The sequence below is a fragment of the Dermacentor silvarum genome, chromosome 3, assembly GCF_013339745.2.
Source record: "Dermacentor silvarum isolate Dsil-2018 chromosome 3, BIME_Dsil_1.4, whole genome shotgun sequence".
NCBI lineage: Eukaryota > Metazoa > Arthropoda > Arachnida > Ixodida > Ixodidae > Dermacentor > Dermacentor silvarum.
The window spans coordinates 206,491,004-206,507,520 of NC_051156.1; the positions used below are offsets into that span (position 1 = coordinate 206,491,004).

General features: G+C 40.9%; 1 protein-coding gene across 1 annotated transcript; it reads left to right on the forward strand.

The window, feature by feature from the left end:
- Positions 1 to 35: 35 nt before the first annotated feature.
- On the forward strand, positions 36 to 12,272 carry LOC119446545 (retinal rod rhodopsin-sensitive cGMP 3',5'-cyclic phosphodiesterase subunit delta). The gene is made up of 6 exons (XM_037710998.2): positions 36 to 301; positions 525 to 587; positions 672 to 697; positions 844 to 969; positions 6,481 to 6,586; positions 8,369 to 12,272. The coding sequence occupies exons 1-6, from the start codon at positions 261 to 263 to the stop codon at positions 8,448 to 8,450; spliced, it is 444 nt and encodes a 147-aa protein (XP_037566926.1). The 5' UTR covers positions 36 to 260; the 3' UTR covers positions 8,451 to 12,272.
- The last annotated feature ends 4,245 nt before the right edge of the window (positions 12,273 to 16,517 follow it).

The following is a 16,517-nucleotide window of genomic DNA, read 5'->3' on the forward strand; positions in this document are numbered from 1 at the left end:
TCTTTCTTTCAAATGACAGATTCATGGGTACATGTAACGTCCTTAAAAGCTGTTGGCTGTATACAGATACTAAAATAGTTGCCGAAAGTATACGTTATAAGACAAAAAAGTATTATACAACGTTTGCAAACACTGGGTTCGTAGCTAACGTTGTAAACATCGGCACAAGTTTCTCTGGCGCCGGTGGTGCTGTGAGGTTTTCGCTCATCCGTGGCGTTGATTGTGAGGTGGTTGGTTTCTGTGCGAAACGGTGCTCTTAAATGCCTTCGAAAGGCGAAGACATACTAAATGGATTTAAGCTGTATCCTTTTTTCCACAGCCTGCAGCGCATGTTAGGTGCACACACGCAGCGTGTGCATGCGAGGCGTTATGATTTCATTGATTGTTTCCATTTATATGGCCTTGCAGTGCATTTCTGGGCATAATGCCTTGATCATGGCCTTTTCTACTCGGATACTACTACTACTACGTATCGCTCGTGCATTGTGGTTGTTTCGTTTTCCTTAACCATTCCGCTTCCTTAGGAATTGGATGAATTTAAGAGATGCTGACACCGGCAAAATGCTTTGGCAAGGGACCGACGATCTGTAAGCATACACGCTAAAAGTAGTTTACTTAGGTCTCATTATATTTTTAGTGCCTTGTTATCGAAACCTCTCTTTCGTTTACAGGTCTAAACCGGACGTTGAACACGAAGGTAAAACTCGACAGTAATTCGGTCTGTTCATTAATACTTTTTTCATGGCTTATGTCCTGCTAGGTTTGGGACGCTCGGCGGTCAGATTACGATCTTTTTTTTATGCGTGTGTGATAACCGTTTGCTCTCTTTTCCTATTTCTACAGCTAGAGTTCCTAAGAAGATATTAAAATGCCGTGCCGTGTCCCGAGAGATCAATTTCTCATCTATCGAGTCAATGGAAAAATTTCGACTCGAGCAAAAGGTTCTCTTCAAAGGGCGGTGCCTGGAAGGTGGGCCGGCGTCTGTACTCTGTTACATTGTTTTTTCGCGAGTTGTGTTCCGGCGCGATTTGTGCATTTCGTAGTTGAATCACAAATGCCCATGAATGGTTTATTTATGACAAGCATGGCGCTTCTAGCTTGTCAAGTGACCTTCGTTTGAAAAGTCGTGTTCTTGCGATCGATGCGCTCGCCAGGAGGTTTAAACATCACGGAGCACAAAATTAATTCCACATTCGGCGGATTTGCATGTTCTATACGCTGTGGTCTTTAACAAAGTATTGTATTGTCAAAGCCATTCATTGGGAGTGCCTCATTGCTCTATATTCTCAGTGTCTCCACATGCCATGCAAAACTTAGGTTTCACTTTTGTAGCCATAACAGTTTCCTTATACGAAGCAGATACAGGGACAAGGATTTACCAGATCTATTTCTATCGTATGGAAAGAACAGCAAAAAGTAAACAGTTGGGGTTGAGCACTTCCTTAAGTAATCAATGGTTGTTGTGCAGGCATGGAAGTGCTGCGCCATCTTGCACCAAAACGCTAATTTTAAATGAAGTTGCGAAATTTAGCAGGATGTGTGTGTTCAGTGACAACCACACAGCCATAGACATGCGTTGGCTTGCGCTTAGCCCTGCAATCCAAGCTTAAGCAATGCGTTTCAGCGTTGACTTCATTGGAGTGTGGATTTGTTTTGTGGCATAATTGTAACTAGGCCACAAGAAAATGAGAACCGTTGTATGCTACACAATACATTATGAGTGTTTTATGAAAGTGTTATATGTTTGCACATACGCGGACGAGCTAAGGATGATTTGAACGTGCTCATTCCATGGTGCAATCGGGAAGGAAAACTGCGCTGAATTAATAAGGTCGTACAGTCTGCCCAGCGTGTAGCTCATCAGTTTTGTTATGCATATTGGCACTCAATTTTGCACCCTATTAGTACATCTGCATCGATTAATGGGCGAACGCCGTGCGTGTGACGTTCTAAGTCCATTTCGCATGTGCACCACGTCCGGTTACCGGGATGATTGTGCGACATGCCGGCAAACGACCTGCTTTCTTTCATGAAACTTGTTCGTCACAGATATCCAATGGCAGCTGCAAAAGTCACTTAAATTTGCTCTCGGTCTATATTATTTTCTGCCCGGCCACACCACACAAAATTAGGCTTTTGCCGCCGCAGAACGTAAGCCAAGAATGTGAAGTTTCATATTTAGTCAACCTTTAGCGGCCAAATTGAGGTCGTATTTAAATGTTTGGCAAAACCGCAAACCTCCAAAATTGTGTTCGCGGCAACAATGTTCACGACGCGATTTGTGCAGATCGAGTCAAAAGATTTTAATAAACCATCGTTTACTGCACGAAATATTGGTGGCTGTTACACTGGCTTTATGGCGCCTGTGGTGAAACCGCGAATAAGCCCGAATAATCGAGCTTATTCAAAATATTGGTCGACGACACAAGAAAGGCAGCGAAGATTTTTATCCCTTTATTGTTAAAAAAAAATATCTTAAAACTTTTTCTCGGCAACTGATGTGAAATACTAACAAATGTGCAATGACCAATACATCACTTCACATTTATTCTGGAGTATTCTGCAGTCTTAACTGAAGGTTGCCAAGAATTGAAAATTACCTGAGGGCACTATGCGAATGGCGTTCACTGTACCTTGATGGGTGTTGTTGACAGTGGCCACTGTGACTATTTCTCGCATTGTGCATGAATAAGTTTAATTAGCTAAATTTATCATTTTAGCTAATCGAAGAGATGTCAATGAAAACGTTGTGGATGACATTGACAAATGACCGATAATGGCATTTAGAGCAGCTAGGATTCGTCAAGACTTTTTTAACGAGAAAGAAAGCCTGTGAAATAAATAAAAAAAATGCAGTGATCGGGACAGCACTTCTGCGCACCAAAGATTGCATCAATCTTTACGCAGGCCTCATCAAATAGGGGTACTGGGATCGAGCAACCACACTTTTTTCTCGCCACGTCAGTAGTTTATGGCTGCGCATCTTCGGTCCCTATCAAATGCGAAGTATAGTGCAATCTTGTAACGGCTCGCTTTCCGAACCGGGACAAGACTGTGGCCCAGGTTCGCTCGTTTGTCGTAATATACACGATGCACTGATGACGACGTTTATGTCTGAGACCCCTTATAAATATCGGTGCCGGGACACATTGTCACATGGATTTTTTATTGTTGTTGTTGTTTTTTAAGTTCGGGGCAGGCTTTCTCTTGTTTATTTCTTTTTGTGTCAGAAAAAAAGGACCACACAAGTCCTAGGTCGCCATATATGCTCTTATCGGTCATTTCTCGACGTATTCCACAAGCTTTGTATTGGCACATTATTGAGTAAGTACGATAATAAATGTTAGTTCACTAAAATGAACTATTATTTGCTTGTTAACAATAAAAAAGAAGCTCGACTAGCATTAACACAAGCCTATCAACATAGAGTGGACGTTGTTAAGGAAAAGCCCTCGGTGATTTTTTTCTTGGCCACATTTAGTTGGCTCATCCGGTATGTAATTTAAAGGTGGTTTCTGAGAAACCTGTATATGTTTCCTTAGTAGCTTCATGGGTTTCTGAGAAACCTGTATATGTTTCCTTAGTTAGCTTCATGCTATACAGTCAGGTGGATGACAATTTTCCCTGTCATGAATATTGCTCGCCTTGCTGGCTTCCGCGGAACTGACCTGCCGTAACCTAATAGTGTTCTGCAAAGCCAAATAAGGAACACCTTTTCTTCATATGCCTGTATTTCACTCACGTTGAGCTTTACCAAGCTGCTCCCAAATGCGTATTTACTGCTCCAAAATGGACGATTCATGCTCCAAACCTGCTCCAAAGTGCCAAATTTGCTGCTCCCAGAGCTGCTCCAAAACTTCCTTGGCCGCTTCCATCCCTGGTTGTGCGAAGTGGTGCAGAATGATGCAAGAACTGAAAGCACAGTGAAATGAAGGGATGTGACATTTTCTTTTCGAATAACTGTGTACGAACAGCATTTTCTACAAGGGGTGACTGAAAGACCTGGTGTAGCATATAAAAAGGACAGAGAGGAAATTGAAATGATGTAACACACTGTCGTTCATTATTGTGTTTGATATTTAAATATATTCATTATTCAATATTATTTTATTAAAAATAGTGTTCATGTGTCTGTATTGTTTAATTTTATTTTGGGGGGCCCTTGAGGTATCCTGTATCTGCTGAAAATCAAGAAATGGAAGTGTCGAGCTGTGATTACTGCCCAAAACCATGTATTACTGCTCAGTAGAAGCTAGTGTTTTATATGCCAGCACTGAGCTTTGCTTTTTCACCAGTTTCTGTTCACTAAGTCCGACATACTCTCTCTCCTGGGAAGTTCACACTGTGTCACTGAACAAAAATCTGTGGTTTGAGGATGATGTCAACAATTTTCTTGCTCAATTTCCTACTATGGATGAGTGCGACCTGTTGGGGATGTCTGAATTCCTTAGTTGTGCAAGCCAATTTATTGTAGTGGTCGTCGTCATAGGGAATTTCCAACACATATGAAAGATAGGAATTCGGCCGGAACGTTGTAAATCCTTCATTGTGCAGGTCATTTCGCTGTAGAAACTTTCATTGTAGAGGCAGTTCGACTGTATTATACCTAAGTCAGACGGTCAAATTTAGTGACACTTCGAGTTACTGCACTTTGCCTCGCTGAGTGTTATTTCGGCGGCATGGTGCTAGATGGTGAAATGAAGTGTCATTTGGGAATGATGACAATGACGATTTAGAATTGTAGAGCTTGATATGATTCTTAGCATTTTGAGTTTTAGAAATTGTTACTTTTTTATTGCAAAAAGAAATGCTTATTTAGAAGAAGTGTTGCAATGCAAAATACCATAATCTCATTAATGCATCAATTTTCTTTGAGTCGGTACAAGCACTGAATGTAACCGAAATCCAGACAGTCAAAATGGCGGATTCTGCCGAAAAGAGCATTTCAAGCTTATTTTGGCTTCACTGATGTAAAGGCGCTCATAACATCCGAACCCACGAAGAAGTGATCTTAAGAGTTAGTGTCGACTCTGCTGCTAGTATTTTTTTATATCTTCTTGAAGCACTGCTATCGAGGCTACACACTTCAGCACAGCAAAGTGAATTCGTCGAACACACTTGCTGGCCAGTGCACTTCACAGCAAGTTTTACTAGTCCTTTCCGTCTGACAGGCTGCGAGTAACACTAAAGGCAAAGTGCACTCGCTCGAAGTGTCACTAAATTTGCCCATCTGACTAAGGTATTAGCTTCAAATGAAAATGGCGACAGCAAAAGAAGCACCAGTAATCTCCCACCTCACAAAACTGATCATGCCTTCACGCAGGAGGGTGATAACGTAAGGTTACCATAGCAACAATTCATAGTGACTAGCCATAAAAACAATTAAGGCTCTCCAAAACCACAGCAAGTGAATGACTACTGCTTGTAACTGCAACACAAATGTTTCAGTGGGTTGGGGAATTGATATCATAGGTTTGTTTTGTGTCTGATTACCTTGAAGGAGGGCATACAGTGAGCAAATGGCATTACTCTGACTATCTGAGGGGTCGCAGAGAGAAAATTAGAAAAAGCAGTTGAGGCATGTTCACCATATTGGAGGCTCCTGCTGCCTAAACAATGATGCTGCCCACGCATAAATGATTCCCATGACAACAGTCCATACCAGCAGCTTCAGCATTGTTCTTTGCCCTACCTGTTTGCCATTAAACTCTTTAGACAAGCTTTCTTTTAGAAGCGAAGTAGTGGCAGCCCTTGAAGCACTGCCCTCAGCCATGTTCTTCCTTGAAGGTTCAGATGTGTGGATATGGTCAGATATGGAGTCCAATCAAGTGAATCCAGGGTCTTTAATAGCCAGTGCTTGCCACGTCGGAGTTTCACTTCTTGAATCAACTCATTTGATGAAAGGTGTTGCTGGCAGATGTTTTGTGGGCAGTGGTGATCTTGTCTGTGCTGTAGAGGCACTGTTAGATTAACAGTCCAAGGAGCTTTACATCACTGGGATAAGACAGCATCAATGTCAACATTGCTGGAACAATTTTGTTATCTTTGTCGAGTTTATGTAGAAAAATGCAATACAAGTTCTGTGCTCCGTTTGATTTTGTTACGGCTGAATACTTCACACCCTTAATAAAACTGAGTTGGAATATAACAGGACCAAAAAATATTACTGATTCAATATTTCTTTAATAAATTCTGTATACTGAGCAATTTTTAATAGTTTTCTAATACTGTTATACCTGTGCATATGTTAGAGGCTTCGAAACTGGCTCTTGAACTCCTTTAGAATCATGATTTCTTGTTCAAACCCTGTGTGTGTTTAGGGTGCACTTAGTTGAAATTTTTCAGAGTTGTTGCTGTGCAAAGATTCTAGTAAGACACCCTGTATGACAGATATTTGTGTGAAAGATGACTGACGTACATTTTAATAACTTCACAAAATCAATCCCCTTTTATTAATAGCTTCTTGGATTTCTATTGCAGAGTGGTTTTTTGAGTTTGGCTTCGTCATCCCCAATTCCACCAATACGTGGCAGTCATTAATAGAGGCAGCGCCCGAATCTCAGATGATGCCTGCTAACGTATTGAAGTAAGTACCGCCTCTTGTATGTGTCGTCACAATGCTATGAATGTGGTAGTAATTGTCGAAGCCTAAAAAATAAGCTCAATCCTAGCATTCATATACAGGATGTTAATTGAGATGTCTCGGTATCTCACTTCTCGGCTGGCATCAACATCACATCAATGATACTACCACACCTGATAATCATAACAGTGATAATCAGTGATAATCATTGCAAAGGTATTTTCCAAAGTGAACATTATGCAGTGCTTTGCAAGAACATTTTATGTGTGTTGTGGCTGATCATGATGTTGCACTATGTAACCACAAGTGCCCAAGTTCTTTCCTTGCAAAAATTGCACTGAAACAATCCTCAACATCTGCTAGAATCCACTAAATATTTTTATAGTCAGCAGGAAATTTAAAAGAAATTTCAACAAGAAAGAAAATCAATCAGCATTGAGACATCTTTATCCTGCAGAATCATTATCTAAAACATGACTGAAATGTGCATGTACAGGGTGTCCCAACCATCGTGCATCAAGATTTTAAATATATGCAAATGCCACATAGCCGGACAGAACCAAGGTAATGCTGTTTGCCGTCGCTTAGAGATACTCAGATTAATTGTTGCATTCTGCCTAATGACATAATTAGTCTTAATTAATTAATCAGCTTCTCGAATATTATAATTAGATGAAAAATGTCAGTGAGAAAATTGTAGAGCAACATGAAAAACTCCCGATACAGCTTTCTGTTGCTCAATATGTGCTACATAAAAGTGTTTTTCCAAGCGTGAAAGAAGCCCGCCAATACACGCAAAATTGCCGTGCGACTGGCCGCTCGAGACACTTTGCATGTATTTGCGGGCTTTATGCTCGGAAAACCGCTTTTATGTAGCACTTATTGAGCAACAGAAAGCTGTATTGGGAGTGTTTCATGTTGCTCTACAATTTTCTCATTGGTGCTTTTCATCTAGTTATAATATTTGGGAAGTTGATTGATTAATTAATTAAGACTAATTGTGTAATTAGGCAGAATGCAAAAAAAATAGTATGAGTATCCGAGTATCTCCAAGCGACGGCAAACAACCTTGGTTCTGTCCAGCTACATGGCATTTGCATGTTTTTAAATCTTGGTGCATGTTAGTTGGGACACCCTGTACATACTACAGAGGGGCAGATAGGGCATCTGTGTAGACTGCTAAGTCATTATCGAGTACTATTATAAAAACGATGTTTCAAGAAATATAATGTACCGAGTAAGTTCTTTGAGCAGATTTCATTGCAGCAGCCATATTACCAAAGACGAGCACTGCAAAGTGGCATTGCCATTACTTTCTTCTATGTTATTGCTTATTTCTTTTTCCTGAGAAGATTAAGCAGAAATAGCATCCAAAATATGCTAGAATACACTAAATATTTTTGTGAATCCTCCAATGATCCTGTGAAGAACAATCTGCTAGATCTAGCAGGAAATGCAGTAAAATGTCTAGACTTATATGTCCTTCGACATTCCTCTATACAACTATGTTATAGTATGGCTCTGCTATTCAGCAGCTGTCTGTAGGTGACAGGGAGAGAGAGGTAACTAGAGATCTATGGGGGAGAGGGCTTTGTATTGTGAAGGACATAAAATATGATGTTATGACAGGCAATACCAATGCTGCTGGATGGTAGCATAAGACAGCTATTATCATATTAAGAAAATGTAAAGAGTCAACTGCTTTCAATGCTCTCTCACGTTATTGACCTTCTATATGCCATGTTATTGATTTTACTCCCTTTGTTATGTTCATTGTTCTTTCAGTGGGAATGTCGTAATAGAGACGAAGTTTTTCGACGACAACCTTCTTGTGAGCACGTCTAAGGTCCGCCTGTATTACATTTGAGCCCCAGGCGCGATGCTTGGCACGACACTTGGGAATCCTGCAGCAACACCTTCATCACTGCTGCCTCTCCCAGAGCTCACATCTGTGGCGTCTCGAACAAACAGCAGTTTCTCTATTGCTTGCATTTTTCTTCCCAGATTGCCAAACAGCTTGCGTCCTTTTACACATTCTTTTTTTTTTTTTTGCCTTTTATAACCTTTTCTGACCATTTCTGGAACCACTGAAGAAAGTCATTTTAAGTTTTGTTACATTGGCGACCACTTTGTTACATCCTTTATTCCCCCGATCATTTGTACATAGTTTTTTGTTGATGAGCCACGAGTCGTGTGGCCAATGAGTATTTAAAATCTTGTCTGTTTCGTTTTGTTGGTTCTTAGTGTCCGAGTGTTGTTTGTTGTTGATTGTGCTGAAAGCCCATGCCAGTGCAGAATGAGAGATATTAATGGGCAGCTGCTACGGGCATGTTATGTTCGCCGTGTGCTATTTCAATTTCTGTAGCTGCTGTTATGTAAATCTGTAGTGCGTACTTTATTTTGGGCTCGTCAGAACCCTCATGTGGTGGTTTGCAGCCGCACTAGTCCAGACAAGAGTGTAAACAAGGCATCATGATCGTGATGCAAAAATGTTGCCTCCTGAAGCTTTCTCACACATTTGTAATGCTTGTTATGCTTCAGCCTGTTTCTGCAATGCAGGGAGTGTAAAACGCAAGGGGTATCGTGCGGTTCTCCGGGTTCAGAAAGTAACCATTGCAGAGTGCATTTCATGTGGAGCTTTACCAGTTCTACTTTCAAATTTGAAATGTTCTTTCTAACCCTGTAACTCCCAGCATCATTTGAAAAGTGTACTAAAAGTGTCAAAAGTCTCTTGTTTTTTATGTTTTGCCAATTCTTTTTTTTAATTTTTGTATCTGAGGTTCAGAAAATACCATACACATACTTCAAAAAAGAGGCTTCGACATCAGCACTTGTGATGCTTCAAATATATTAATCTGAACAAATGATAAGAAAATGTATGACTGTGAATCTCCAGATATATTCACAAGTACTGCAACTCGAGTGCAGACCTGAAACAATTTTTATGCAGCTTGGTTTGTCATTTGCAATCAAAGCAAAGGACCAAGACGAAAAGCTGCAGCCTGGATCAGTAGGACTTGCAGCAGTATTGTTACAAACTGCTAGGACAAGTACACATCAGGCTTGGGAGTTAAAAGGTTTCAGCACTTCAGTGAATATGCTGGGTCCAAAGAGTGGCTGGCACACCCATGTTAATGTTTTTACCCCTAAGTGTGTGGTTAGGTGTGTCTCCTTCGAAGCCTCATTGCCTGAGACATGTGCCTCACACGTCATTGAGATCCTGGATTATGCATGCCGCTCAAGCATTTTTCCTCATTCAAAATAGACTTGTATGCACTTGACACATTTTTAAAGGGACGCTGAAGTGGAAACAAGATTAGTCGAGTGCATTCTATGGGATAACAAGTCAGTCCATCTTTTTGGAAGCAGAGGCTCGGCAAGCTGGGAAGGATGCAAAAATGAAATGACATGTAGCAACAGCCCCTTCAAGTTCCTGCACCATAGATGCACGGTGTGACGATTTTTGACAGATCGATCATCTTGTGGCTAGGTGGTTGTTCATACCAGTGAATCATTCCATTGCAAAAATTAGTAAAAGGAGAGCTTTTAGGAGACTCCTTCTTCATTATATATATATATATATATATATATATATATATATATCATGACCTCAGTATGTGCAAATGCCACGAAATGCTTGATGTCAGCTGTGGTATGGATGTGACATGCGAAATACAGTTCCGAAAAAGTACCACACTATTTTAAAGGGATTCAGCATAAAGTCTTCAGCGTCCCTTTAACACTTGCCACTCACTTCATTGATGAGCATTGTCATCTGTTTTTTAGTAGTGCATGAAAGCCATAGAGACAATATTTCTGGAAAGGGCCCTGCCTGTTGCAAACCATGTGTGAAGTTTTGTCAACCAGTTTTGAGAAGGCTTCAATTCTGTGATAACCTAAGTTTACCATGCTGATCCAGTGGCTAACAAACAGTGCCAGCTCCACGCATCGCTTGCCACATTCACGAAATGATTACAAAGCTGCATGTATAACTGTGGTTATTGAGAGCAAAAGGCATCATATATACAGATATTGTTCTTTGTGTTGAGCCCACTGTGTGTTCTGTAGCAGTTGTAACACAGGCTGTCACTACTTCTAACACGGCATCCGTAACCATGTTATCTCTCCAGAAAAACAAATGTATTTTTCATGTTTGCAAGCAGATTGTGGTACAGGGATCCACCTTCTACTTAGAAGAGCACATTCCAGTTAGGCTGCACTTAGGCTTGTCTGTTTGTACTGCTCTCATCGTGTCACGAGCCTCACAGCTTTTCTTTCTTTTTTTTTTTTCACCATGTGCTGTCCATAGGGTTTCTTATAGCTACATAGAGGGAAAATTAGCGCCGACGTGCCATTGTATGCGTGGGAATGCCGTGATGCGGTGGCCTCGGATTGAGATCTTTCTCGGAAAGCCAAGACGTCGTAAAGACATGTCTCGCTAGCACCGTTCCATTTGTCACAATGGTTCATTCTTTGCTATATAAAATATGCTGATTTTTCTGTATTTATGTGTAAAAAACAAACAAGAATTAAGTCATGGGAACTTGTGCTGATTTTTGCTATCCTATCGAATGCGAGCAGTACCGGCGGCTGCTAAAGTTGCGTGTTAATTTCAGTCTGTGTGTTTCCTAACAAATAACAAAAGGTGTATTATGAAAAAACAAACACTGTTGATTATTCTTAGAAAGCATTATTTGTGTGGAAATGACTATGCTTTAAGCCAAGCCACGTTCGAGGGGAATCTCGCACACCCACATCTCAACATTTCCATAGCGGCACAGCGAAAACTCCCACAAATGGTGGCACCAAACTTTCCTCTAGGTAATGTTGTAAGAAACTCTTAAGACGCTGTCCACGCCTCGACATGTCGCATTGAGGTCAATGTAACAGTCCTTTCCACGTTTGAGGGCCCCAGCTGTTGTGACGCTATTGTTTTATTTTTTAGATATAGTAGTAGTACGAATTTCTGGTGTATTTTCGGCACAGCATCGTTTGTCCACTTTTAATGCTGTGCAGTGACTGCAGCCAAAGATATTTTTCACAGAACCACCCATTTATGCAGGCACACCATGCTACACGTTTTTGGCCATGGTGACAACGTGGTTTTCTCATGGCATGGAATAGACACACCGGTGCCATGGCAAAATGCATTCTGTTCAGTTGCCGCATGATTTTTGATCTGTTGATTTCAGTCATAAATCAGAGTTTCAAACAGGCTGGCTACATTTGTATTACTAAGACTAAATATGTTCTTTCCATTCAAAAATTTAAAGAAGGGTTAACCAGCTGTCAAGTAACAGCAGCTTGCTGTGCTTTTTCTTGAACTTTGATAAAACATGCAGGCCTTTAGGCAGCAGGTTTTGCTAGGAAATTTCGCTATGGAATGTTCTTGTCAATTTTGGTTAATTCCTAATGTCCTTGGCCAGTTTGCTTTAAGTGGGCTAAAAACATTTTTAGGAGTAGGGATTGAAAAAATAAAGAATGTCACGTAAAAACTTGCAGATACAGCTGCAAATGCTACCAAGAAAATACACAAAGTGGGAACATTCATTCCTGCAGGAAAAGTTATCCCATTGTTATATTTGAGGCGAACATCTGGTTTTTGTTGCAGGTTTATATACAAGGCTTGAAAGTGCAGACTGTGACAATTGGTGCACAAATGAGAGCAATAAATTTGGTTTTCATCAATGCTGTCTTGGTTAGTGTCACTGCCAGACTATGGGCGAGAAATTTCCGCTATGGTCAGACAATAAATATTGCACAGCTTTTACGGTCAAAACTAAACAACAAATGCTGACATAACTAAGTCAGCATTTGGTTGGTCATGCTTTATTTGAGTATTCTGTAGCTAAAACAAAAGCAAGGAAGGCAAATATGAGTCAGTTCGCAATATGTATTCTGGTAGCAAGAATGTTAACTACAGTAGACTCGTTAATTTGACTCTGGTTATTTTGATTTTTTGGTTAATTCGATCCCGGCCGGGACACATGCATTTTTATGGGCGCTTTCATTATTTTGATGCTAAAGTTAGCCTTCGCTGGAAAATTCAAATTTAATCACTCGGCAGTATATAACGCACCTGACCCCTATGGTGACCCCATTAACGACCCCTCTAATGGCAGCATCTGTCTCACTGGAGCTTAAGAGACAGTGTATGCGTTGTGCATATGTTATCTCTCGTCGAAAACGCTGATTTTCGGCCCACCCTGGGAAGATTTTCAAGCAATAACAGTTGCTCACAGTGTTTGATTATCTTCTTTCGGGGGTTTTACGTGCCAAAAAGTGTTTGATTATGGCATTTACCCAATTCTAACATGCACCTTTTATAAACAGAGAAGTGGGCCGAAAATTGCCTGCTCGGTGCACCTAGGTGACACAAAACCAAAACTGCTTTCGCAACACTTCTAAGCTTAGCCACATAATGCAGCTGTATTACGGTGCAGCAAACATTAAATAAACCGTGTGGCCAAACTGATTAGGAAGCTGGCTGCCATTGTGCAATAATCTTTATTTCTTTTTTTTTTTTTTGCAAAAAAATTGGGTGTGCATTACATTTCTACATCGTTTAGAAGCTTTAATATCAGTTCTACGTTAGTTGACTACTTTGGACAAATGGGAAGTGGGTGCGCATTTGATACAGGGGCGTTTTAATGAATTAGTGGTGTAATTTGACATTTTTCCTGCATCTTGTTTAATTCAATCCGCCGGATAATTCGATCTATTTCATCGGTCCTGTCAGGGCAAATAGCATATTTGTAATTTAGTATTTATCACATGCCACATATCAGCACGGCAAGTCGCCACTAGATCTGTTGGAGGCATCATGCTCGCATTTTTTTTTCGCATAGATCAACAGGAAATATTTTGTCACTGACATCGGCATGTATGTTTTTACTAGTATATATGGTACTTTTGTGTCAGGTGTGACTTGGTTATGACGAGGTTTCAGTCTGTGGATGCTAGCTAGGCATGCCATATTGGTGTTCGATATTCAATGGAATATAAAGCAAGGGAAACTTGGTCACATTGTGTTCCACCAGACCATTGCTGAAAACTGGTCAGTTGCGACTGCCAAGTAGAAAAATATTCTGCACAAATAAGACGAAGTGCATGTTCAGAGTCATGTTGTGAAACTGCCAGTAACTATGTCCCCTGCATGCAATTAATTAACTAAACTTTTTAATTTTCAAGAACATGCACTTTGTTATACACAGTGCAGAGTGTTGTCACGCCCAGCGTTAAGATGCTGTTTATATGGAATTTTTGTATCCTTGTATTCAGTTATTATTCTATTGTTTTATACCCACTCCGGCCCAAGGCATGTCATTAAGGCGGGCAGTATGTACCAAATAAAATAAAAAATATGAATTGGGGAGTAGTGCAGAATCGGAAGAGACATGAAAATGGTCGTTTCCATCAAGGCATACATTGCACATCTTTTTTTTTTTTTCTTGAGAAGAGAGAAAGCCTGCTAAATATGAATGATGCCATGCATGCAAGCTTCAACGAAATGAAAAACTGGTGTGTACTTATGATTAGGAATTTGGGTGTCCGCACACACAGTTTAGAGCTTTCAAGTCTTGGCAGACTATTCTGCAATCTCGATTTACATGTTTGTGAAACTGGAGCCTCTGTGCTGAAATTTGCAACTTGCGGATCTTAAAATCTTGGGAGCAACAGCTGTCACTTCCCGTGAGCATGCAAGATGTGGCCACAATACCGAGTCACAATAAATAGGTAGGTCTGTTTGATTCATCGAAGTTTCTTTGCATATTCTGCACCTAGGCCTTCGATTGGCTGAGATACAGACAGGGGCACATCCTGCACCCCCCTCCTTTATTGCACAGGGTGCAAGGCAAGGTGCTGCCGCGGTGCAGTAAACCCCTGAAACTTGCAGCGAGTGGTGCAGCCTGGCGCACCACCACTGCACTGCTTGCGCCTTTTCATTTGTGGTGCTGTGAGCATTTTCAGAATCAAACAAACCTGGTGGTGTCCAAATACAAGCGCCAGCAATGGCATCCCCTGGTAACGAGTGCAGATCTCAAAGGCTATGCTTTTGCTGGCTTCATGCAGTGAAGGCAACTGCAGGAGCCAGAAACGTCGGGTATGAAACACTCTTGGCCGGGAGATTGAGCAGAGTTGCAGCCTGGCTGCGTGCGTGCACTATACGTGGCTCAACCACGCATAGTGTAGTGTGGGTTGTGCATAGCATCGTCTGCTAGACACCAAGTGTTTACATGTGTGCATTCGGTGTGCATATTCTCTAAAGACTGTTTGTTCTGTAAAGCAGTAGTAAATGCCTGTATGCATTTTTCGATTATGTACAGGTGCATTTGGCCTTGCAATTTAGTCTTTGCGCTCTGATCAGTGCACATGCCGAGTTCGTGATATCCGACCGTAACATCCTCCATTAGCCACAATCATTTCAATTTTGTTGACACTTTGGGTCTCAAGCTCATTAGGAAAAGCATTTTGCATCACTCTAAACGAATGAGGTGGTCCCAACAAGACAGACATGCAGCGCTTGAGTGACTTTTTGTCGCAATGTATTGGTGATTCCGCAATCTTTCTGATACCACAAAACATGAAGTGCTGTGGAGATCAGTTAGAAGTAGAAAAAAAAAAAGATACTCTTGTTTAAGATTAAACACTCATATCATATATACACTTGATCTGCTTATAATTGCACGACTGTCCCTTAGTGGTTACGTGACCACACTTATTTGTGCCTAACGAAGGCCTCCTTTTACTGTGTGGTTCATGATCCTTCCAAGAAATCATTTTGGCTCACAAGTGGATTCTGGCACTTTAGAACTTTCATTCGCCATTGCAAAGGGTAAGCGAAAATAAACTATTAAAATTATGTGGGTCTTGACAGTCGGTACATGCAGGACGTCATAACATTGATTTGCCGGCAGCTATTACTATATATGCTATTTATGGCGACGTTCTACCTAGATGGAAGGTAGCAGCCATTATGTGCTTAAATAAAAGAAAATATTTTGGCCCCTTAAAATTATTTTAACTTTTTCCCAACATACAGTGCATGTATAACCATGCCAAGACAGCTTTGTGATTCAAATGTGATGTTTTGACTTTTACTGCAATAAAAAAAGAATGGCGTGTGAAGCAATATGGCAATCATACTAACACATTGTTACAGTGACATAGCTTGTTTGCTGAACTTATTATAAATGATTTCAACTTCACAAAAAGAAAAAGAAACATGTGAACAAGTGGTGATGTAGAGATTACAATAACAGTTAGCACATTAACAGGCCTTTTTTTTTTATATACCAGTGCAAGATTATCAGAAAATAATGCATTAGTTGAGTTGTGCAACAGTAATGCCATCAAAGTCGGTAGAACGCAAGCCACACATGTACAAAAAAGCACCAAGGAAGTGCCGAAACGGACTGTGGCTGAGTGCCAGTCCCCCTTTGAATGACAATTTGCGCTTATTTCATGCATATAACAGGAACATTGTGCGTGTTTCGTGCAAAAATATGGCACCGGAGAGCAATATATTATCAGTTCACCCAGCAGCCAAGAGCCGCCATGTACATTTTGATGTGTGTTGCCGATCACCTATCGCACTAACACAGTGACGGTGCTGCCGCCTATAACTCGATCTCGCGGCGAATACAGAGGCTGCACAAAGGCACATAGTATTTGCATCTTGCGCAAGTTCATCATGCAATTTCAATCTACACATTTGTGCTGAAATCTGCAACTTCAGGGGCTTTCTTACAATCTTAGAAGCAAGAGCCATCATTCACTGAGTGCACGCCAGATGGTGCCATAGTACAGCGCAGCAGCAACCAGAGATGCCATGCCAAGGTGTTCAGGATCTGTGCCTTGCTAACAAGTTCTTGTTAGCAAGGACTTGTATGTCAGCAACACTGTGTGAGAACGAAACCTGAATCAATCACAA